General features: G+C 49.1%; 2 protein-coding genes across 2 annotated transcripts; one reads left to right on the forward strand and one right to left on the reverse strand.

Annotated features, from left to right (window-relative positions):
* Positions 1–671: 671 nt before the first annotated feature.
* PMM2 (phosphomannomutase 2) lies at positions 672–18,098 on the reverse strand. The gene is made up of 8 exons (XM_016154098.2): positions 17,947–18,098; positions 13,871–13,982; positions 11,351–11,427; positions 10,613–10,704; positions 9,788–9,887; positions 9,605–9,680; positions 8,362–8,477; positions 672–1,776 (listed from the first exon to the last, which is right to left on the reverse strand). The coding sequence occupies exons 1-8, from the start codon at positions 18,010–18,012 to the stop codon at positions 1,675–1,677; spliced, it is 741 nt and encodes a 246-aa protein (XP_016009584.1). The 5' UTR covers positions 18,013–18,098; the 3' UTR covers positions 672–1,674.
* An 88-nt stretch (positions 18,099–18,186) lies between these two features.
* Positions 18,187–20,458, forward strand: TMEM186 (transmembrane protein 186). The gene is made up of 2 exons (XM_016154105.2): positions 18,187–18,279; positions 19,345–20,458. Exons 1-2 carry the CDS (start codon positions 18,199–18,201, stop codon positions 19,978–19,980), a joined length of 717 nt encoding a protein of 238 aa, XP_016009591.2. The 5' UTR covers positions 18,187–18,198; the 3' UTR covers positions 19,981–20,458.
* The last annotated feature ends 3,090 nt before the right edge of the window (positions 20,459–23,548 follow it).

Genomic DNA, 23,548 nt, shown 5'->3' on the forward strand with positions numbered 1-23,548 from the left:
CCACTGCGCACTCCTTTAGCTCTTACTCTATGTCTCCGCCACAGTGCCTGGCTGGGGGAGGCCCTGGCAGGGGGCGGTTACTGAACGCCCGAAGAGGAGATGGAATAAACGATGGAGATGGAGATGGTGTGTCGGGACAGAATGGGACGATAAGACCAGCAGGAGAAGGATGGGGAGTCCAAAGTGGGCTGGACGCTGGTCAAATAAATGCTGATGGTGCGGAGGGAGGGAGTGAGGAATGGGAAAAGGGGCCCAAGGGTCTGAAGCAGCCACCGTGGGAATCTGGGAGGCTGGCCAGCCGGCCCGCTCTACTCACCCAGGGCGGCCTACGACGCCCCTTTGTAATTAGGTCTTGAATCCTGGCAGCCCTGCCGAGGGGACCCTCAGTTACAAAGGTGGTTAGGAGAAGTTGCAGTAAGACTCGGTTGTCTTGCTTTGATAAGTTAGGGGAACTTCCTGGGAGTTGTGGCTCCTTGTCCAGCGGGCAGAAAAGTGTAGAAGGGTCCACGCCAGTCAGGAAGGGCAAGAGCCTAAACGTCAGACAAGAGCATCAGGCCCTCAGATCCAGAAGGGCTGGGTGTTCCTTCCAGATCCGAGAAGACACCATAGCTGATCTCACTTCACACTCACGGAGCAAGCAATTAAACAAAGGAGGAAAAAACACTCAGACATAGGGAATGACAGAATCACTTTAAATTGCTACTTTTCATTTTGAAAAATCATTACAGTATCATTCGCAAAATTCAACAAGGACGCCACCGACAGCATGTCCTCGGAACTGCTGACCGTGTGCGCGTGTGTGGTGAAGGGGGTGGGCAGGCCCCACCCCTGGCAGAGGCCACGCTGGGGACTGCAGCCCGCGCCAGCACCAGTCTGGTGGGGGTTTGTGGGTCTCGCCGTTTCCAGATGCTGAAAGTGACAGGTGAACCGCTGCCCTGGAGAGCTGTCACGCTCTGCACAAGGGCCTGGAGCTGCTGTTTCAGGAACTCGGAGAACGCGGGAGGGAGGAGTGAGGGCCCCAGGCCCGACCATGGCTGTTCCCAGCCCTGCGGTCAGTCTGGGTGATGGCGGGGTGAACACGCTTATTTACTAAAAACTCTGTTATTATCCAGGCTTTCACCTGATCCCTGAGAAATGGGAGGCAAATAAGGCCCTTGGGAAGCCCAGCCGGGCCCAGTAAGGAAGGTTCTTTTGGTGAAGTGCGACACCCCAAGTCAGTGTTTGCGAGACGAGGGGGAGCGCTGTGTGCCAATTCTCCGTGGGGGCTGTTTGTGCCCATTTCCTCCCATCCTGATGCTCACAGAACCAGCCCTTCGACGTGCGGTGGATACAGAGCTAACCTGCGTTCCGGGCCAGCTAAGGTGCAAACTCCTTGGGGTCAGTTCACGTAGCCATCCATCCATGCTGAGGTCTGCGGCTCTCAAACGGGAAGAGGTTGAAAACCAGAGCACACGTGGTCACTTGGCTTAATGCTATAGCCTGATGACCACGAGGCCCCCGCCAAGCCGATGCTCAGCAGGGGCTTCATTTCAGGAAGTGTTTTTAAACTTCTGTCCCGGGTTGGACGGCGATAAACGTCCTGTGGGCATGTGAGGGAGGGATCTGCGTTGGGACACCGAGTGACTGTCAGGCTCGTACGCTGGGCCTCCCCCCGGGGCCCCTGGGCAGGGGACGTTAGGAGAAGAGCTCTCTGCAGATCCTGCACGTGTCCTCGGGCGTCCTCACAGTGTAGCCCACTGTCCTCGGGTCTGTGAAGATCTCATGGTCATTCCCGCCCTGTGAAGACACAATGACGCGAGCAGATGAGCAGATGCAGCCTGGGGCCCGGGGCTGCCCGAGGAACTCGCGGTCTTCCTGGGCAGGGTGGGTTTCTCCAGTTACCCTGCTACTCTGGAAACGTGAGAGACTGTCATCACTGAGGAAGGGGCGATCACCTTCCCCTGAACTCCGATTTAGCTGGGAACGTGTAATTATGCCGATGAAAGACTCACGATGTTCCCGTGAGAATCTAAGGCTTATTTTTCTATAAAGCAGGCAAACCTGGCACGTGACAGAATTCTCACTGCCACCGATTTCACTGTGCGCTGACTTCTAACAAGTCGCAGGGAACGTGGCGAGGCAGACGTCCACGCGGCACTGCCCTCGGAGCTGTGATGATGGACATGTCCGTCTCCGAGCAGACGGGGCCACTGGCCACGTGTCACTGTGGAGCGCTTGCTGTGTGGCTACTGGAGACAGCGACTGAATCTGACTTTGATTTACTGAAACTGAAGCAGTCTGAGCCAGGGGACCTGGGTTTATTTAGATCCTGGTTCTACCAGCGACCAGGCTGTGCGGCGGGTGTCTCCCACCTGTCAAAGCGGGACGGCGGTGGGATGTCACCCGCAGCGCCGTGGGGATTAGTTGATGAGCCCGGGGCATCTGGGCGAAGCCCCTGGAAAGCAGCGACCGTGTTGGCAGCAGCAGCGGCAGCCCTAACCCTGCCGTCTGGGTGTTTCCACGCATTGCTTCATCTCGTGCGCCACCAGGAGTTGAGGGCAGGGGGCCTTTTGCGAGGGCACGAACGTAGCTGGGGGGACCGGGGGCGGGGGGGGTCCCCTCACTGAGCGTCCAGCCCCTCTGGTCTCAGGTGAACGAACTGGGCTTCCTGCTGAGGGCTTTTCTCCTCATGGAATTTCCCTCACAAAACTGAACAAGCAGTCTCACTCAAAATCTTTCGAAAATCAATTAGTTGATCATACGATGAAAATAACTGCTAAGAAATTTTTTTTTCTCTCATAAAGATTCTGTAGGAAAGATCCGACATCCTTTTAAAGGGCTGACGGACACCCGAAATTACTACTGCTCTCGCTGTTTAAGAATAACCCATCCCCATGCAGAAGGCTTCCCTTCAGATTTCAGGAGGGACCACCGTGGGGGACCGAGGCATCATGCTAGCAGGCCGTGACCGCGGAGCCGTGCTCAGGAACAGCCAGGAACGTCCTTTCCCTGAGCCGACTCGGAGCCTGCAGGGCCTCTGGTCATTCAGAGGGCCCCGAATTTCACAGAAAGCATCTGCCACCTAAGCAAGTAAATGTGAAGCCAGTTCCAGTAATTCTTATGATTAAAACAAAAAAAAAAAAAAAAAAAAGAGGCCAGATTTCTTAGAAATGGCATAGGAGGTAAACACTACCACAGAGAACTATGTTCCAAGGGAAAACAAACTCCTGCACCATCCAGAAAACGCAAACGTCTGTCTGGGCCACGTCCACTCCCTGTCACTCACTGGCTTGGGGGGGAGGAGTTGGCAGTCACCTATTCACCCGAGAAGCCTGGTAGAGCGAGTGCGCCCTGCTTGGCAGCGTGTCAGCAGCTGGAGACACAGCGGTGGCTCCCGGAACCGCAAAGCAACAGAAGGGCCGCCTTCCAGCACTGTCAGCCCTGGGGAGGGCTGCGAAGGACAGAAGGGGACCCAGAGTGACGGGGGAGGGGCCTCTGGGCAGAGACCTGCAGGCAGTGAGGGGACGAGCTGGGCGACTGGCTCTTTATGGGGCAGCTGCTGGCAGGGGCTGGAAGGGCCTCGCAGATCAGGGTAAGGAGCTGGGATTTTCTGTGAAGCCACCGGAAAGCTGCAGCCTGGGACACCATGAGATTCGCCTACGGCAGGATCTTTCTGGAGAGTGGATGGGGGGCGGGGTCGCAGAGGCACAGCGGTGTTAGGAGGCTCCTGCAGCCGGCTAGGGTGAAGCTCGAGGACAGAAGCCACTAGCTGGGGAGAGTGACTTCTGAAGCTAAAGGCAGCCGCCGCGCCTGCCCCTCCCTGGAGAGGACGTCACGCGCAGGGACAGATGTGTACGTCACAGATGCCTCATTTGGCATGAGTCTCCCGTGGTCCTGCTGGGGTGGGTGGGGAGCCGCTGTGTAACGCACCAACACTTAAGGAAACCGAGTCCAGAGGATCACAGCCTCCCCCCCGCCGGGCTGGGCTGAAGGTGACGGGCATCTGCACCACAAACCTCACCAGCCCCTACTGTCCTTCCCCTTCCTGCCAGCGGACCTGCCCTCCTTTGTGACTTTCAAGGCACGAGGGCTCCTTCCTGGGGCTGCACAGAGCTTACAAAAGAGAGCGAGCGAAGCCAGAAGCAGAGCTGAAACTGAGCGAGCGAGACTGCACCCTCCGGATACTGAGGCCTCAGACAACCAGAAGCTTCGACCCTGGATCTGCATGTGCACCAAAGATTACCTGACTTGGCTGGGGAAATGGCCTTCCCCAAGATCCAACACAAGCCCAGCTCCTGAGAGTGACGGGACACAGGGACGGATAATGATCGCATTCCCATCGGAGTGCAGGTGACCGGCCCAGAGGACAGTGCACACCGCCCGTGAATACTCAGAGCCCTACAGGAGGCCGCGTCTGCCCTGCTCAGGCACCGGGAGGGGCCGAAAGCGGCTCCATCTCCAGCCCGCCTCAGCTCTGCACAGTCGCAGAGTAAACGCTGATTATTCGGCCACTGGAGCCAGAGGGGACCACGTTAAGTGTCTCCGCCCTGTGTGCCCAGCTTGACAGGAAGCAGGGTGGAGTCTGCTGGACTTCGGGGGGAAGGGCGGTTGGTCTTTGCTGTGTGAATACCCGCTTGTGGCACAGACTTCCTGTAGCTCGGGGTTCAGGGCCGAGCTGCCTAGAGACATTCACCTGGCATCAGTTTAACAAGCACTTATGAAATTTCCAGGTATGATGGGTACGAGGCCAAGCGCACTGCCCTCCAAGACCCTGGAGCGGCGGTTCTTCCCCGGTGGCAGGTAACGCAAGCGCCTTGGTAAGACTGGGGAAAGAATAAAAGGTCCTGGGTCCAGAGGCGCAGGACGTCCTAGGAGCTCCTGAGCAACGGCAGCGAGTGCTGCCAGGCGCCCGTGTCCCGAGGCCACCGCAGCGCCGGGGCGCGTGCGGGAAGCGGTGGAGTCGAGGGCATGCTGCTTGCTGGCAGCACGCGGCTGCTTTCTTAACGCGTGACAGTTAACTGGGGATGAAATAAGTCACAAACAACTCTAACACGTATTTGAAAATGTATGCCCTTAGACAACTGTACGACGTTTTCCGAAAAAGCAATAAACATTTATGCTTTAAAGAGAAAGAAAAGCTTGGGCCGAGGACCATGAGGCTTTGAAAACGATCTGGAGATTCTAATGTACGTTGGGGCTGAGAACCAGTGGCTTGGAAGCCAGCGATGAAGCTGGAGGTGTGGTGGCAAGCGAGCTGGCTGTCAGGCTACCGTCCCTGGGGTGACCCTCAGGGCCTGCTGATGGCTCTGGCTCAACCCCCTCATGCATAAACGGGCTCAGTTGCACGAGGTGCTTTGGCACAGCACTGCACTCGGGAGATGCTGACTCGGTGGGACTAAATGACCATTCCAGAGGACTCCGGAAGGCCGGCCACACTCCGGGGGCCTGAGGCCTGTGTCCCCCTGAAGTACAGAGCTGTGGCAGAGGAGGCTCTTTCCTCGGGGTGCGTCCGCTCAGCCGCTGTCTCGTTCTCAGGACCAAGGCCACCAATTCTGGTGTCCAGAGGCAGGCAGGACAGCAGGGACACCAGAGAGCACCAGCAGCCCATGGTCCCCTGAACAGCATCTGCCTCCTGTCCTCCCACAGCGGGGCCAGCGGGGTCTCCTGTCGGGTTGAGCGCCTCTAATCGGGCCCAACCTGAAGTGGAATTGCTGAGTCAGAGTCAATCAGTGGTTTACAAGGTGTCAGAATGTTTTCACACTGTCACTTAAAGCCACAACATTTTCTACCAAAAGCATTAGACAAGCAGGAGCCGTCTCGCCTGGGAATTCAGGAAGGCTGGAGGTGGCTGGAGTGGCCTCTGGAAAGCCAGTCTGGGGCCCTTCCCTCTTCCCAAGCTGTACTCGGACCTTGGCTGCTGAGGGGAAGGATGAGGGCGTGTCCGGGACTGACCAGTGTTTAGAAAAGCAAGGGCCGACGCCTTACTTCTTGGCTCTGCTCTCTGGAGGTGCTCCAAGCAGGGGGCGCGCTCTGTGTGACATCAGACCCTGTCGGATGGGAGCTGTGTGGCCGGGGGTGGGGAGTGGGGCAGGAGAAGCCTGGACTGCTTGGTAGGAAAATGGCATTTTACTGACAGCTCTTAGCTCAGGTGCCGGTCCCCTGGAAGCCAGCAAAAATGTGTGCCTCGAAACGCAGAGAGAAAGCAGCTTTCAAAACTCCTATCCCTGAACACAAACAAGAGGTTTAATGCTAAGACCTGGGATTGCTTTGTGCCTGAAGTTTCGGATACTGATGTGTTGTGAAAAGGTTTAGAAGGCTGGACTGTTCGCTCCCGTTTCCAGGACCCCACAGACGACAAAGATCAGAGATGAGGGCACGGACAGACGTCAGAACGTTCACCGGCGTTCGTGACTGCAACGAACACCCACAGCCCACAGGTGCCTCTGGCAGCGAAACGGGTGAGCAAGCGACACCTGAATGACAGTGTCATGCAGCTGTTAAAACCTTATTTTCAGAGAAGACTCACTAATGTGGGGGGAAGAAAATACGGAAAGAACAAAAACAAAAGGTAAAACAATGAGCATGCGGGGGAAGCGTATTTGGGATCGTACCTGTGCACAGAGAAAAGGCTGGGATTACAAGGGACTTACTTTCTTCTTCAAACTTTTTCTAATTTTCTACAATGAATGCATATTACTTAAGAATGGGGGGTGGGGGTTAACCTCCACTGAATAGTATCCATTTTTTAAAAGTAGATAAAATTCAGAAAAATGGAACTGAAGGGTGGTAATGTGGTGGTAAAGCAGAAAATTCTGATTCTCAAATAAAGAATTCCCCAAAGAAGCCATTTCCCAATTTGCTCAGAACTACATTCCATCCCAAGGCCCACCTGAGGCTTCCGACAGTGAATTACATAGAGCAAGAATGTCACCCTTATGGAAAACTCGCTTTTTGCCTGTCTGATAGCTCTTGTCTCGGCCCGTAAGAAACGGCACCAACTTGCAAGGATTGAAGAGGCTTCTACGGCCCTTCCTTAGATCTTGGGTGTAATTTCATTAGCTTACTTTTTCTAAAGATGTCAAGTTAGATAGTGGCTTTTTTCAAAGCGTACATTCAAAGCACTTCTGCATCCAGAGCATCGCCATGAAAGGACACGATTACAAACCATCCTGTCATTAAGAAAAAAAGCTGACTGACGTACCCCCTGAAAAGCACCGTGTTCATTTAGGAATTAAAGGAGAATCTTTCCCACCCAGCTGGACAGAGAGTGTGTTGACTAGAAAGCGAACTCATTTAAAGAGCAGGTAGTTTGTTCTGATGCCACCAGCCCTGCCATTAGCTGTGTGACCTTGGGCAAGTTACTTAGCCTGAGTCCCGGTTTCATTAATTCTGAAAAGAAGACATGCGGCTATACTATCCAGAAGCCCCTCTCATGCTGGAAGCCGAGGTGGAGATCATGCTGAAAGGCAGGTCGTAGACCTCAGCAGAAAAAAGCAAGTGTTCTGGAGTAGACCAGAGAGCGGAAGGATATGCAGCACGCACGACACACCTGCTGGGTGCAGCATGGCCCAGGATGCCCGAGGGCAAGGTGAGCACCCCCGCTGGGTGGCCTGTGAGAACTGCTGAAGGGCACGGAGGGTGAGAGGAATTTAAAGGGAGACACTGAGCCTGAGGCTGGGCAGTGAGCAGTGGGTGCTAAGCCTCTTCTCCGGCCTCACGCTGGCAACGTCTCTCCAACCTCCTTGGGGATCCGCCTGTCCCCAGGAGAGCCTGGCTCTGCTGCCATGATGGCTGGGGGTGTGCCTCCCGAGACCTCCTTCTGGAGCTGGCCTTTCAACATTGGGCTCTGCTCAGTTTAGGTTCGGTCCCGGACTAGGGATTTCTGACAACCCCTGGGACAGCTCCTGTACCGTGTGACGCTCAGGACTGACGCCTCACCCCTGAAGGGTCCCTGGCGCCTGCTCCTGAATTTCTGACTCGTGAGACTCCCTGACTACCTATCATTTAGGACTCCCACTGCCCAAATGAAACGAATGCCCCGGAAACAAAATACTGCGGAAAGAGAAGATGGAAAGAACAGGGGCTCTGAAACGCAGAGAGGATGTGACTGGGGCAGGCGTTCTGGAAGGCACTTGAGGAGGGTCATATTTAATTCACAAGCCACACAGAAAGGCTCCATTCCCCAGAGGTGTCAGGTATCTGAGCGTGGGAGGGAGGGGAGGGGGCCTTCATCATACCCCTCTCGTAGGACAGAGAGCATCGTTCAGTTGGAGCCGGGCTAGTGGGTAAAGTGTGAGTGAGGGGGAAAAAAGCCCATCTGTCCATTTCCTCCCTTCGAGCCCAAACTGAACAATAAAACTGCAAAATCACTGCCGTACTCACTGGCATGGTTTTGTCTCCGAAGAAATAAATGGTCTTATAGCCGTCATTTTCCACATGTCCCAGGCAAAACCTCTTGTCCCATCCATCAGGAAAGACATCAAAGCTGATCTGGCCTCCTGCCAAGTGGGGAGGGGAAAACAGAAGCTAAAGGTGAAAAGGAAGCTAATGACATGTCACTGAAAAAGAATGTGCAATTTACTCATAAGCAACTGGATTGCGCCGGTTGATTTTTAATACTCTCCAGTTTGTTGCTAACACGACTTCAGGGATGGGTTCTAGAAATTCATTCCACATTGTGTTTTTCAAACATTATTTCTCTTAAAATCTAAAAGTGGGACCTAGAGTGTGTCAGCTCAGAATGAGAAACGCATTTGCATCTAAGTGCTCTGTCAAGCGAGTGGGTTCACGCGAAGCATGCTGGGGAAAACCTGATAAGAACCTCATTCGGCTGAGCTCATCTCCAGCTTCAAGGCACTCTCGGCGGAGAATGCCTGGAAGCGGGCTGCACCCAGTTTGCCTTGCGGGAGACATGAAAATCACACGGGAGGTGATTTACAGGCAGCTTTCACAGGCAACAAAAACCCTTTCAGGGCTTTGTCAGAAAGATGTTCATCTCGCAGTTCAAGAATAGTTAAAAATCCACCCATTCATCTATTATACATAACCCCTTTGCAATTCCAGTTTCCCTACAACCCGCATTAATTCGTGTTAGTAAAATGAGAGGACTTTAAGAAGTGAGTCATGGGCACTGACAGGAGGAATCGGCTTGCTGAGAGCATCTGACAGGCGTATTCCACCAGAAAACAAGCCTGAGCTACCAGGGCTGTGGGAAGAAGCCTGTGTCAGCCACCAGAAGGGTTTGCACACAGGCCACTGTTAGTAAAAGCTCGGCGAACTCAGACGAGTCCTTTTTCCCTTCTGGTCCTCAGTTTCTTGATTTGTCAAACCAACCCACTGACTTCCAAGGTTCATTAGCACGCCTGCCTTCCACCTAAACGTGTGAGGGTAAGTTCTTATCCGCTTTAAGCAAGATGCTCTTATATTTGACCAGAAGTGCAGGGAGGGAATCCCGCCAGGTAAGGATCTAGAACCAAACCCAGAAGTCATTCCCTAGCTGGCAAGTCTCCACCACGGCTGAGTACACACCAGTGGTTTTCCCCTAAAGACGGACTGCCCACCTTTGAACGGCACCGTCTAACGTCAAGTGTGCGCAAAGCTCGAAGCCTGCGTGAGCATACAATACCTATGGAGAATGTGAGGCCTTTTCCTGCAAACTCCTTCTGCAGGTCTGCAACAAATTTTTGTCTTATGTTTTCTTTCTGAGAAAAACAAAAAGACGCTGATTATCTACTGGGTTGTAATTAAGGAAGTACACAAAGTGGCATGTCTTATTTTCACCAACCTAGCAGATTTCAGAAAGACTCACTTTATCGAGTTCGTAGAACTCAATGCGTTCTTCTTGGCTGCAGCTTCTTCCAATGGGGGACACATTTAACAACCCATTTCGGAATTCAATGAAAGTCCCCCTGGAGAGGAAAAGGGGACCGAGGTCCCAGAAATACATTATTTATTTGGGCAACGTTATAGATGGATGAACAGGCTATGAAGTTTGGCAATTTCAACAGGCAGTGGCTGGTATGATCCGCATTTCGCAGAGCTATGCCGGGCCACACGACAGCCACCAGCCAGCCACACGTAGCTATCAATCTTGAGATGTGGCTAATCTGAATCGAGATTAGATTTCAGAGACTCAGTAGGAAAAAGGAATGTAATCATCATTAATAATGTTTTATATTGCCTACATGTTAAAATTATTATGTTCTGAATATATTAGGTTAAATAAAACATATTAAAATTAATTTCACCTGCTCCTTTCCGCCTTTTTTTTTTTTTTTTTAACATTACGTAACTACAGAAAACTTCAGATTTAATACCAGGGCTGATCAAACCTGGCTTAGTATGGGATTTGGCCTGGGGGCCTCCAGTTTCAGACTTCGGGTCTGGGGTTTATGTTGCTTCTTTCACTTTTTACAGGCATTTCCTCTGACTGACAGCCTGTGCAAACATATTGTTTTCAATTTCCATCATGCGGGCATGCCACTGCTTATATAATCATTCTCCTACCGCCGGCTTTACGGGTTTCCAGTGATTCCTTCCTGAACACTGGGCTTTGGACTCAAATGAGCACCCATCCGCCGGGTGACGTCACCCTCAATCCCACTGGCGGCTCTTTGCTAAAAGCAAAACCTACCTCTTCTTCGGGAGTTTAATCTTCGCAATGTAGCTCAGACAGTAGTTGATTAAGTCTTGGATTAGGGCCTCGCCCAGGTGACCTTGAATATTCTAGATAAAGAAAATACTGGAGTTACTCGATTCGGTGGCAGGCATTTTCAAAACGGCTTTACGACAAGCCCAGGTCTCCAGCCACTGTCAGGCGACACGCCTCACCGCCCTTTCCTCCTTTCCCTTTGTTCTCCGGTTGAACACATTAAGCAAACCGGAAAGGCCTCAGTCAAAAGCATTTTCTGCTTCATTAGTCAAGACTTTTTATATTCATTATCTCTCAAATGCTTCATGGAAGGCCAAGAGAGTTTATTGTTGCTGCTTTTATTCAATTAAAACATCCACAGATACTGACAGAAATGATATTTGTTCTACTTTGGCTTTCTCTTATGTCTGAGCAGAATGATCTTAATACTAATAAGAGGTACATAGTACCTCCCAATACGCTTGTAGCGAGGCAGCCTGCCCTAGTCTCTGCTATCATTATAGGAATATTAAAGTATCCTTAAAAAACAATGATCAAAATCTCGTTAACAATTCGGAAAATGTGAAAGTCCTGTGGTTGGACACTGAAGATGTAAAAAAATACGGCGTGAAGATTCATCCAGTGCTGTTCCTCAGCTCCCAAGAAGCATTCAGCATCAATCGTCTTTTTAGAAAACATTTTACTAGTAAAATATAGTAGTCTGGATACTTAAAAACCTACCTGTTGACACAAGAGTTTCCCGCCTTTGTATGCTACCAGGCCATTTTCTGGAAACACATAATCATATTTTTCAACCACTGCAACCAAAACAGAAGAAAACTTAGAATATAATGAACTGAAACTTGTGTTTCCATTTCTCGATTAACACTTAACACCAATAAAACTGCTAAACTCCAGCAAGGACTGTGAAAGAACATCTTGTCTTCACAGATGGAGAAAGTGGGGAAAAAGCGCGTTCGATTTTTTTTTTTTAAAGGCCCTTATTTACAAATTTAAAAGATGATTTCTAGGCTGGAGATTGGAGACTGTGACAGGTCATTAACTGTCTCTGCTGAGCCAGTGATGGCTCCCAACGCTCCTGTAAATTAGCATTGCCAGGGCTGCGATGAAAATGTGCAGATTTCTAGGCTCTGCTTTCTGAATCTGAATCTGCAGGGGCCAGGCTAAAAGTCAGCTTTAAAAAAAAAAAAAAAAAAAAAAGGCTCTGTTGGTGACTCATACGCAGTCAGATTTGGAGACCATCCACATAAATTGAAATAGATCCTCAAACTTTAGGTGCTTTAAAATGCAGACTCCCAGGCTCTGTGTGTTGGGTGGGGCCCCCACCTCTGTATTTTCACATCCTCCCCAGATGCTACTGATACAGGTGGGTCTTCAACTTTCTTCGAGCTTGTGAATGTTCTCATTCTCGTTCTGACTCACACGCGCTGAAATGTATAAGCACTGCCCGGCACTGTGGTTAGAATTATGACCACAGGCAGAAAAGGCAATCAGGACAGGTGACAGGCTTTCTGGGGCTCCCTGTGTCTCATTATGTGGCTTATAGCATTTGTAACCAGAGTATCTAGGAGGAAAAGTAATTGTAAAGGGGAACAGGGAGTTTTAAAGGGAATATGTAGATTACTCTTTCAATAATGAGTCTAATAAACAAAGCCTACACAGATTTAGACTGTAAGATGCTACGTCTAGAACAGTGGTTCTCGACGGGAGGGAGATTTTGCCTCTAGAAGACATGTGGGAATGTCTGGAGACGTTCTGATTGTTTCACTGGGGGCGAGGGTGCTACTGGCATCAGGTGGGTAGAGGCCAGGGATGCTGCTAATCATCCCGCAGCCCCTGACGACAGAGAATAATCAGCCCAAAATGATGCCGATAGCAAATCATAACAGACTTGATATATCAGAATTTAGCTTTTAGTTAAAATTATTCAATTAGCCCTGCTTAACAGTCATAGCTGCACTGGAATGCGGTCGATTCCTGGGGCCTGCCGGCCTGCCGGTAAGGCAAGTTTCACAAGGTGTATTCTGCTTAAGATAACAGATGAATGCAGCCTGTTAAGCACGACATGTATAGCTCTGTTCTTTTCTTTCTGCTCTTAAGATAAAGTCACCGACTCACAACCCCAAGATGTCTTCACAGACTCCTCTTTATGTTCAAGACCACCTGGCCACAGTCAGACAGACCGGGACAGGATGCTGCCCAGAGCTGAATACATCAGATTGCTGAAGCCTGCTTAAGAACTGGCCAATCGACACAGCCCATGACCCTGAACCCTTTACTCATGATTACTCATGATTTTTGCTCTATAAAACCCCTTGTCTGTAAACCATCGGGGAGTCTGGGTTTTTCCAGCACAAGCTGCCTGTTCCCCACTGTGTAGTGCTACATAATAAACGTCAATTTTGTTCACTGCACCCTGGTGTCAGCATAATTGGCTGTCTGCAGCGCTGGTGGACGAACTCTCTGCTCAGTTACAAAAATGTCAACAGTGGAGAAAAGAACGATTGATTTATTCATCTCCTTTCCACTCTTTCTTACAGGCCAGGCATCCTGGAGGCCCTGGGCCTACGGGATGAATAAGCCACAGTCCTAGCCCTCAAGACACACTTACAACTGGACAGTTTCCAACAACCAGAGCGCGCCTCTGGCAGGGCTGTGCGTTACAATCTCCTGGGAACAGACGCTAAAATGCGATTCCCAGGCCCCGCGGAACTGCTGAGTCAGACTCTCTGGTGAAGGGCCCATAAGAACCTCCAGCTCCTGGGGTCCTGCGCTGGGGAGTCTGGCCCAGCAGGTGGGGGAGGCACATGGGTAACTCATGACTAAGGAAACTCTGGGAAACACTATGTTAGGGTGACTGAGGGGTGGCCCCTGGACCAAGAGGGCATCTCGATGCCTGGGTGACAAGGACAATCAGGATATGGGGCTGAAGCTAGTAGGGCAGTACATGGGGACAAGAGCGTTCCAGGCAAAGACACAGACGCTCGCCCTTCTAGTTGAATCTATCCATGTTTCTGAGCACCAAGCGCTCCATCGGCAACTCCAGACATTCATTTACAGAATTAAAAAGAGTTAAAGATAAAGGCGGAGGAAATGTTTCCTGAAACAGGGCAGCAGGAAGCTTGCCCCCCGGGGATGAGGGCTCAGGGCCGCCTATATTACACTCCATGGCTACGGGTCTCAATATCCTCTTAAGACATTAATCTTTTACCAGAATGCAATTAGCAATGTGTAGCTTACCGTCACTTCCCAGCTGCTCCTGTACTTTCTCAAAGTCCGAGCCGCCTACTACTCCGATTTTGACCTTCTGCCTCAATTTTTGCAGAAAGTCATCCATTTCTTTGGTAATTTTCTATATTTCAAAAAAGGAAAATACAATAGTTACAAGCCAGAAAGTAATGAGGAAACTAAAATCACAAGAACAATACAACCCTTGGAATGTCTACTCATGCCGATTCCATTTCTAGGTCTGTAGGTAAGTCCAAATATTTTGGCTATGATTTTGGGACTTTTTACAGAAAAAACCTGTTAAATTTTACTTATTTTTACCTCATTTAAAATACACAATATATTAACAGCTCCTGTGTACTGTTCCAGCTGTTTTTCTATGCATTTATATACTTGACTATATGTACATATGTAAACAGGTCTTATTTTTTGAAACACAAGTAGACTCATTTCATGCCTTGTGTAGTGATCTGCTTTTCAACACTAAGTTGTGGTGATCCATGCCACATATACACAGATCACAGCACATTCCTTTCAAATACTACACCATTTGTGGATTTAGGTTGTTGATTTTAAAACAAAATCATCATATTAAAGAGGAAGTTCCTAATTGGTTTACATAATCATAAAAAAACAAAGGCTAAAAGATCACTAGATTTTTTTAGTCTCTCCTAAAAGAAATGCACCTATCTATAAACAGTGGTCTCGATGGTATGATTTGATGCTCATTAAATTCCAAACTTTGTGCTAACTCAAAAGAAATTATAAACTAAGAAGAAAAGATAGTCCTGTATTAAGACAAATCACAATCTTTAAATATCTTATTTCATTACTTTTAGCAGTCTTCTCTGTACGCTTACATAGAATATCTTCACAAATAGTTATCAGAAATTAAAAATAAAAGCAAAAAATCCCACTTAAGTCAACTTCAGTATATAGAGTCTAGTCTTCTTTATTAAACAAATTTTTTAAGAGTAATACATACATGATTAGTAAAATAAAATCATACAGAGGGCCTAAATAGCGTGCAACCTTTTTGTCACCTTCCAGTGGAATCTCCACCTAGTAGACAAAATCTAGAACTGCACTAACAGCCTCGATGAGTCAATGACCATGAAAATGGGTCCCTCAGTCCCCCAAGTGGCTGATGTCAGACTGGGAGGAAGTGGGAAAGACTCTTTTTTATTGCAACATATTAAAAATGCAATACTAACAACAGCAGCAGCAATGCCTCCATCTCCAAGCGGAAGTGTGAGGGTAAAATTTTATTTTAACCCTTGTGCACACTGATGAGCTGGAGGGTACTGTAGTCAGCCTCGAGACCCGTTCCGCAGTGTGAATGGGCTACAGAAGGTGCCTTTTCACTTTCGAGTGGCAGCAAATATTTTTTAACAGGACGTAAGACCTAGCTGCTTGTGACCTCAACAGAGGATCTAAACCACATCCCACCAGAGGAGAGATCATCAGAACAAAACCGCTGTGATGTTACCATTGACTCATGTGCTGATAATTATAAGGAACTCTAAATTCTTTATAGATCAGAAAGATTCAAAAGCTTGAAATCGAGGTGGAAAAATGTTAAAATTCACTTTCTAGAAAAAGAAAAATTAAAAAACTTTTTTGGGGGACAATTAAGGAAAACTGGCTAGAGGAAGTCAACAGAATAGGAACTGTGGGCCAGAATCAACCACTGTCTATTTCTGTAAAGAATGACTGGAATACAGTCACGCCCACTTACTCATGTAGTCCCTATGGTTACAACATCAGAGTTGGGTAGTTGTGACAGAAACCACAGGGCCTGTGAAGCCTCGACTACTTACTACCTTGCCTTTTACGTAAAAAAAAAAAAAAGTTTGCTGACCGTTGGACTAGGGTATTAAATAATACTAAGGAATGGGTGATAGTTTTTCTAGGTGTGATGATGATACTATGGTTACGACAGACGTCCTTGTCCTCAAGACATGCAGGCTCAAATATTTAGGGGTAAAGTACTGTGATGACTGTGGCTTAGCACGTGGTATGGCAAAGATTTTTTTAAAAAAAGAAAATAAAGTTAATGTCAATCATTGTTGAATGTAAGTGGTGGGAATATGGCCGTTCTACGTATTCATTTTTCAGTGATTCTGCATGTTTGAAATTTTCATGATAGAAAGCTGGAAAACAATTCACCCAGGTTTATGATGCCCTTCTTTTTGAAGGCCTCTCTTGGGAAAGTATTCAGTACAACACAATTCTACTAAAAACTGAAATGTACAAAGCTCCGGGCTCTATTCTAATTAGAATTTACTTGTTTAGGTCATAGCCTGTTGTAGCAGCTGCAAGAAATATGAACAGTCTTCTGCTATTGGATAGTATTGTGCTTACTGATGTCTGAGAATGCATATATCAAGGAAGAGAGAGGTTGGATAATGAATAGATCTATTGCTAAAATATTTTTATTTTTAACCTAGAGCACTAAGCACATAGAAGCAATTCTCTTTTAAATTACAGATTTTTTTGGGGGGGGGGTGGTGTTAAACTTATTTTCACCGCTAAGAATGTCATGTTTCAAATGTTTTAAGGGAATATATTGCAGGTTGCCTGGTTTCATTGCTATTTCATACTTTATCTTCATATAACTTGATTCCTTCTAGGAATCAGCACTCCTCTGAATGGCATATCCAGCAAGCAGAACAGCTTCCAACTTAGAACAATGGCAGAAAATGGTAAACATAGCAGATAACGACACTCCAATGCCCAGAGACTAGTACCAGATCTGCTGTGTGAAATCAAGACGATGGTGGCTTTCAGTTTCCTTATGTTTAAAATGGTAATGACAACTGTCCTACATGGGATGAAAGAAGAGAGTTTGAGAGGGTCCAATGATACTGTGTAAAAAGGCTTGGAATAGAAACCCTACACCATTTCAATAAATGGGCCAAATTGAGCAGCTGTGTGTTTCTGTCATAAACAGTTTTATTGGAACACAGCTACCCTGTGTCTATTGCTGCTTTTGCAGTAAAGTTGAGTAGTTACTAGAGACAATATGGTGAGCCAAGACAAAATTAATTGGTACCTGACTCTTTACAAACAATAAATTGCTGACCTTGTCTCTAGACCACTGTGGGTTTTTAACAACTCACAAGTGGTCACTGAATCTCAGGGTCGAAAGGGTCCTTTGGAGAACTTGCCGTCATCTTCACTAGCTACATCAAAATGTGTGGCTCAGAGAGGTCAAATGACATGTCTAAGGTCACACACATTTGACGCTACCATTCAGCCAAAACCAAGGGGCACCGAACTTGAAGATAGTGAGGCCATTTGGGCTTAGTCGCAAGTTTAAATGGCTAGTGTACCGGTTCGTGTGCGAGGGAAGTCAGAATGAGCTACAGCACAAACGTTGATCTTAACTGAAACCTAGATGTGCCTGTAGCAGCAGAAACTGGAAGTGGGAAGCAAGTTTCCAGGAGTCCAAGGAGGCTCTTGGCAGGCAGCCTGTGACAATTTTGGTTTCCTCAATCACCCTAGCCCACTGTAGCCCTGCTAATATTTGTTGAATATTATTGAACACAGGCAACTGTAAACCAGGATACTTTCATGAACTTGTTTGATTTCATTCGACCCTCACAAACAGCATATGGAACAGGTCATGTCCCCATTTGACGTCGTAGATGCTGAGGCTCCCAGGTAAGTGACTTGCTCAAGGTCACACAGCTGTCATAAAGTAAAGCTTCTACTAGATCTATTCAAGCTGGAATCCTATGTTTTCCATATCAGGGTGCAAGGCACAGCCCACAGGAGACAGGGCTGAGGAGGGCACACAGCTGGTAAGGAGGCTAAGCTGGGGTTCAAACCCGGGGCTTGCGGTCAGAGTCCAGAACTGCGTTTTCCAACCCAATACAAGTTTCTTGCTCTCAAGAGTTTTTAGGTCCCGTCCCATCTCCAAGCACCCTGAGGTCTTCCGTCTCACTCTTTCAAGGCACTCAGAATAGAATTCAGCCCTGCCAGAGGAGGTAAGCGGTCCTTAGCTGCCCCTCGATGGCCACCCTGGTCTGGGAGCAGCAGGGACCTCCGCACGCGTTGCCTGCAGCCCGCCGGGCGCCGCCTACCTGTCGCGGGGCCGTCAGGGTCCCATCCATGTCGAAGAGGCAGAGCGCCGGGCCGGGGGCAGCCATGACTTGAGATTCCACGCCGCACCTAATCAGACTCGTTGGCACCTGGAACTCGGCACGGAACTTCCGGGTTCGGCCCCTGTGTCGCACAGCACGCCGGGAGGAGAAGAATCCACTCCCATAATGCTTAAGACCAGCTCTAGCAGTTCTCTCTGGACTACAGATCCCAGATTGCAATGCGTCATACGCATGCCTGTTATCAGAGCATGCGCCCTCAGAGATCCCGGGGGCAGGTGGGATTCGCTTCCGGAAGCAGGCAGCCGGGCCATGGTAAGAAGGCGGGTGGCGCGCTTTTGGGGGTCGGAGTTAGACCTGGCGTAGGCAGGCAGACGCCTGGGGTTGTGATATGGACAATGCGCAGGAGACACCTCTGGCGTGGGTTACGGTTTGTTTTTCCCGGGCGTCCTCTGTGCTCAGGTCACGTGGGCCAACAACAGCGATAACTAAAAATTCACCGAGCGCTCACCATGCGTCAGGTGCATCAAGTCCATCAAGTGCATTTGAGGGCTTTAAAACCATTATCTCGTTCAGGATGTTCTAGATCCCTACCTGACAGATGAAGAAACTGAGGTCCCAGAGAGGTGGAGTAACTTGCCCAAGGATGCACAGTCAGCGACTTTAGGAGCTAGGATTGGAACCCAGATCTGGTTTCAAAGCCCAAAGCATCTTTCACTGTACTGCTCACAGTGTAGAACTATGCACCTAACAAAACCCTTGTGTTTCCGTTTGGCACCTCCATTCTTCCCTCCTCCTTCATTCCTCCTTGTCCCCCAAACTAGGCAAAGAAAACACCAGTTCCCTACAGCACCTGGATAACACTATAACCTGACAAGAGATTTGCAAAGTTGTTGTGCTAAATATTTCACGGACTTGTTGTCCACTAGAGACGTTCAGTTTCCTGCTTGGGGGAAGTTCATATAAGACTTATGGATCCAGTGCCCAGCCCGGAGTTGGCGCTCCCTAGGCATTTACTGAATGAACGAATGCTGCACCTCTTTTCCTATGTACCTACTTGAACTTCCTGGAAGAAAGTGGACCAGTGTGAGAGTCACATTCTGCCCCACTCACTGGCTGTGTGTCTTTTGGTGAACTTTCTACTTTTTCTGGGCTTACTTTCCTAGTGGTAAAGTGGAAGTAGTGGTTCCTGTCTCCTACAGCTTTTGGGATGATCATAGGAGGTAAAGCATCTGGGTTTACCTTTCTTTCTGTCTTTGGCAGTAGCAGTGACCTTGCAAGATTGGTGGGAGCCTCCGTGTAAGATGCTTTGCAGTCGTTGGTTGTGTGATGAGCATGATTAATTTCCTTGCGAGAAATGGTCTCCTGTCTTCCTTCCAGGCTGCTTTCCTCCAAGCCGTGCCACGGTTGCCGAGGCCAGCTGTGTGGGCGAGGCCTCTCTATGGGCTGTGGTGCTGCAATAGGAAGGATCCTAGGAGGTGGGTGGGGAGCAGGTTGCCCACCTCGAAGGAGAAACCACCAGGTGTGGAGACAGAGAAATTCCAGATGGTCTACCGTTTTGATGCCATCAGAGCCTTCAGGTACTTGTCTCAGCTGAAGGTGGCACAGACGGCCCTGACAGTGGTGGCCCTGCCGCCTGGCTTCTACTGGTACTCCCAGGGCCTCATGACTCTCGACTCCCTGTGCCTCATGGGCGGGATATCTGCCTTCGCCCTGGCCATGTTGTGCTGGATGAGCTATTTCTTCCGGAGGCTGGTGGGTATCCTGTACGTGAACGAGACAGGTACCATGCTGCGGGTGGCCCACCTGACCTTCTGGGGTTGGCGGCAAGACACGTACTGCCCGGTGGCCGACGTGATCCCCATGACGGAAAGCCAGGACCGGCCCCAGGAGCTGTTTGTGCGGATCCAGCGGTACAGTGGGAAGCAGACCTTCTACCTCACCCTGCGCTACGGACGCATCCTGGACAGAGAACGTTTCACGCAGGTGTTTGGGGTGTTGGACACGCTCAAGTGAACGACTGGGCGTTGGGCTTCTGGGTAGTCCCGGGCCACCTGGATCTCCGACAGAGGGCTGAGGATGTGAGTGAGACTGAAGAAAGAGATCTGGCTGCTGGGGACTTTGCCAGGGCCCCTGGGAACTTGTGTTTTTGGGATGAGGAAATTCACAAGGCAGATGTTACTAACCCAATTTGGGAAGGACACCCAGTGCCAATTTTTGCTGCACTGTGTATGACATTCAGTTAGGTAATGGCCAGAAGTTTCTGTTAAGAGCCAGTTCTTGGGGGAAGCTATGCCAGCTTCACTCAGAAGTGCAGCGCTGTGAAATGGGAAGACAGATGTGGCGGGGGGAACAAGGACTCGGGTTCCATCCAGGGCGAGTAACTAACTGAGTCTCCGAACCTTGGTTTTCACATTGTAAAATGGAAAATCCTGCTTGTCTCATGGGATGGGTGTGCAAATAAACAATAAATGTCAAGTGTTTTGCAAACTCATAGGCAAGAGCAAACGTTAATTGTTACTTCAGAGGCGATGGTGCGGTGGACCCAGCAGCAGACAGGACGTGAGACGAAGCTGAGGTGGGTCATTTCATTCTGTTGGGATGGTAGCTGCTCAGAGGCTGGGGCAAGAATGTCATCCACGTGAGCACAGCACTGCTGCTGAGACCACATTCACTATGCGGGGGTCTAGGGGCTCATGTGAGATGTCTCTGTGGACTTTATGCCCCGGGGCCTCTTTTTTGCCTAAAGAATAGATTCTCAAACCTTGGCTCCACGTGCAGAATCACCTGGAGAGCTTTTTAAAAATATCGTTACCCAGGCCCGTGAGCAGGTTCCCCGGGCGATTTTCCTGGGTAGCCTCAGTGGACAGTCGCTGCCCAGAAGTCTCACCACACTGGGAGATAAGAGCCCAGATTCTCACCAGCCTTGGCATGAAAGAGCCTTCACTCCGATGCATGGTCTGCTCGCGCAGTACCAGCAGAGGGCACACAGAGCAAACGCATTATGCATCTCTTTATTCCAGAGCTAACGTCACAGATCCCCACCTGACAAAGGGAATCCAGTTAGGGCTCCTGCAGCGCATGCGTAGGGTGGCACTGGGAAGCTGTCCATAAAACCCCAAGTCAGCATCAACAAAAGCAGCAAAACCCACCTGTGTTCAACCCCTGGAGATTCTGGTAGCAGCCGGGCATCTGTGTTTTTATGTTTCCCAAGGCACCCTGAGTTTTGAGAATCATTGTGTGGCGTTTACCCTTCCCCAAAGTTGTGCAGCAGCTTCTCTGGAAATGCGAATGGTCTTTAGATTCAGGTGGACATTTCGGCAATTCCCCGCTTCGACGACAATTCTAAAATAGTCACCTAATAGAAATACCCAAGCATACGTAGCAGGTTCACTGAATGTTTCTAGTAACAAAACAAACAATAGCACCAGCAAAACTGGAAGAAAACTAAGTTTCCATTAGTGGCAGCACAAATAAATGTTGACAGATGCATACTATGGGACATTACGTGACCCTTGAAAAGAATGAGGTTGAGTTATGCCGGTATGAAACAGTAACTGTAGGGGTAGTATTGCATGGAAAAAAGCCACAGAACAATATAATTTTGTGTGATCTTAACTTGCGTTTTCAAAAACGCATACATTCCAAATTGTAAACAGTGTCGCCCCTGTGGATAGAACGGGGGGTAGGAGAGGGTGGATGAGATGAAGGTAAGGCTTCCATTTTAACTTCACAACCTAGTTACTGTTTAAAATTTTCATAATGAGCATGACGTCTGTTGTAACCAATGAAGAAAAGTGCTGTAATAAACACAGTTTCCTTTTCCATCCTTTCCTCCTCACATCAGCTTTCTAGGTAAAGAGAAAGGTTTCTCAGCATTGACATCCCACTCTGGACTTGGAAACTGAGTTAACAGGAGGAAACATTTTAGTCGAAAGCATCAGGATGTAACCGTGTTTGTCCCTTGCAGACTGGTTTTCCTTCCTGTCTGCCGAGAACCTTCTGGACTTTGCGCCTCTCCACACCCTGGGCTGTGTATAATTTAGGTGCAGGGCATGGGGTGGTTTGTGACATGTTGGTTTTCATGTGGTAGTTGCTGTGGTTTGAATGTTGGTGTCCTCCCTAAAATTCATGTGTCAAAACCGTGGTCCCCAATGTGATGGTGTTAGGAGGTGGGAGGGGCCCTTGGGATTAGGGGTAGATGGGCTCTTGGGGATGGGGCCATCATGAAGGGATTAGTGTCCTTAGAAGCCAAGACTCGGCACGCACCAAGGAAGGCCTTGAGTCTCGGAACCAAGTGGAGGCTGTCACCCAGAACCTGACCGTGGACTTCCAACCTCCAGAACTATGAAAAACAAATGTTTGCTGTTTAGGCCGCCCAGTCCATGGTGTTCTGTTACAGCAGCCCGAGCTAAGATGAGGTCCTGCAGGGTAGGGGGAGGTCAGCTCTCGCTGGGGACCATCATGATCTGCACGGCTGGCAGCCATCATCCTTCCTGCCCCAGTTACCAAAAATGAGACTGACCTTGTCCTAGAGCCAGATACTCCACCCCAGCCCATCATTAAATGATCACGTTTGATGCGCTCCCCAGAACAGATCTGGCAGGCTTAGCTGCTCATGGGGCCACCAATCGGGGTGAATTGCCCAAATAACTAGGGTTGGAGCTCTCTCTTCGCTGCTTTGTGACTTCAGGACTTGAGTCCCCAAATGGAAAGCAACAAGATCCCCCAGGCAGAGTCCAACTCGTATGGCATTGTCTTGATTGTGCAGCATTCAACTATAAAACCTTTCCTGGTTAGAGTTAATCAGGCAGGGCCAATGCCATCTGGCCATGTTTGTACCGAGACTAGTGACAAAAACATCCATTTTACTGATTAACAGTGGAAATCTACTCCGGGATTCAGTTGGGCTTTAATATCTACGAGTAGGAACTTGACGCTGACAGAAATATAATGTTGTTTAGAGCTATATATGAGACATTATTTATTGAAATGAAGCGGCGAAAGTAAGTACCAGGGATTAAGCACCTACTATATGCCAGGCGAGTATCGCATGATTTTACTGAATCCTCCCAGCAACTTTCAAGTCGGAGAGCCAGAGAGAGGCGGTAGATGTGGGGCGGAGCGCATGGCTTTGAAGCAAGACTTCTCGCCTGCGTGAATCCCAGCCCTGGCACTTCCTAGCTGTGACCTTGGGCCAGTTACACAGTCTCTGTTCGTGCCTTGGTTTCTTCACTTGTGAAGCTACGATCATAAAAGCACACACTGGGGGTCGAGAGGACTGACTGACTCCATGAAAGACACTTAAAATAGCTCCTGGTCCAGGGAAGCGCTCGATACGCGTTAGCTAGCATTACTCAACCCTGGGCTGTGTATAATGTAGGTGCAGATGAGGCTCCGAGAGGTGAAGTGACTTGCTCAGATCATCCAGCTAAAGCACCAGAGTCGGGTCATTCTACTGCATTATCCTGCCTCTCCGGTGGGGAGGAAGAACAGAAAATAGAAAACAGTGACTTTTTTTCGAAAATATTCGACCTTGAGGTTCAGACACCTTCCACCCACCCACCTAGGACTGTTATGTTTA

The sequence above is a fragment of the Rousettus aegyptiacus genome, unplaced genomic scaffold, assembly GCF_014176215.1.
Source record: "Rousettus aegyptiacus isolate mRouAeg1 unplaced genomic scaffold, mRouAeg1.p scaffold_m13_p_8, whole genome shotgun sequence".
Classification (NCBI taxonomy): domain Eukaryota; kingdom Metazoa; phylum Chordata; class Mammalia; order Chiroptera; family Pteropodidae; genus Rousettus; species Rousettus aegyptiacus.

Excerpts from the sequence above, each read along its gene's own strand:
- TMEM186 (XM_016154105.2), top strand. The coding sequence starts at position 18,199 with ATGCCTGTTATCAGAGCATGCGCCCTCAGAGATCCCGGGGGCAGGTGG. Across the intron at positions 18,280-19,344 it reads AAGCAGGCAGCCGGGCCATG|GCTGCTTTCCTCCAAGCCGT; the intron begins GTAAGAAGGCGG and ends TCTTCCTTCCAG.
- PMM2 (XM_016154098.2), bottom strand. The coding sequence starts at position 18,012 with ATGGCTGCCCCCGGCCCGGCGCTCTGCCTCTTCGACATGGATGGGACC. Across the intron at positions 10,705-11,350 it reads GGAAACTCTTGTGTCAACAG|AATATTCAAGGTCACCTGGG; the intron begins GTAGGTTTTTAA and ends TTCTTTATCTAG. Across the intron at positions 9,888-10,612 it reads ATTAAACTCCCGAAGAAGAG|GGGGACTTTCATTGAATTCC; the intron begins GTAGGTTTTGCT and ends TTTCCTCTCCAG.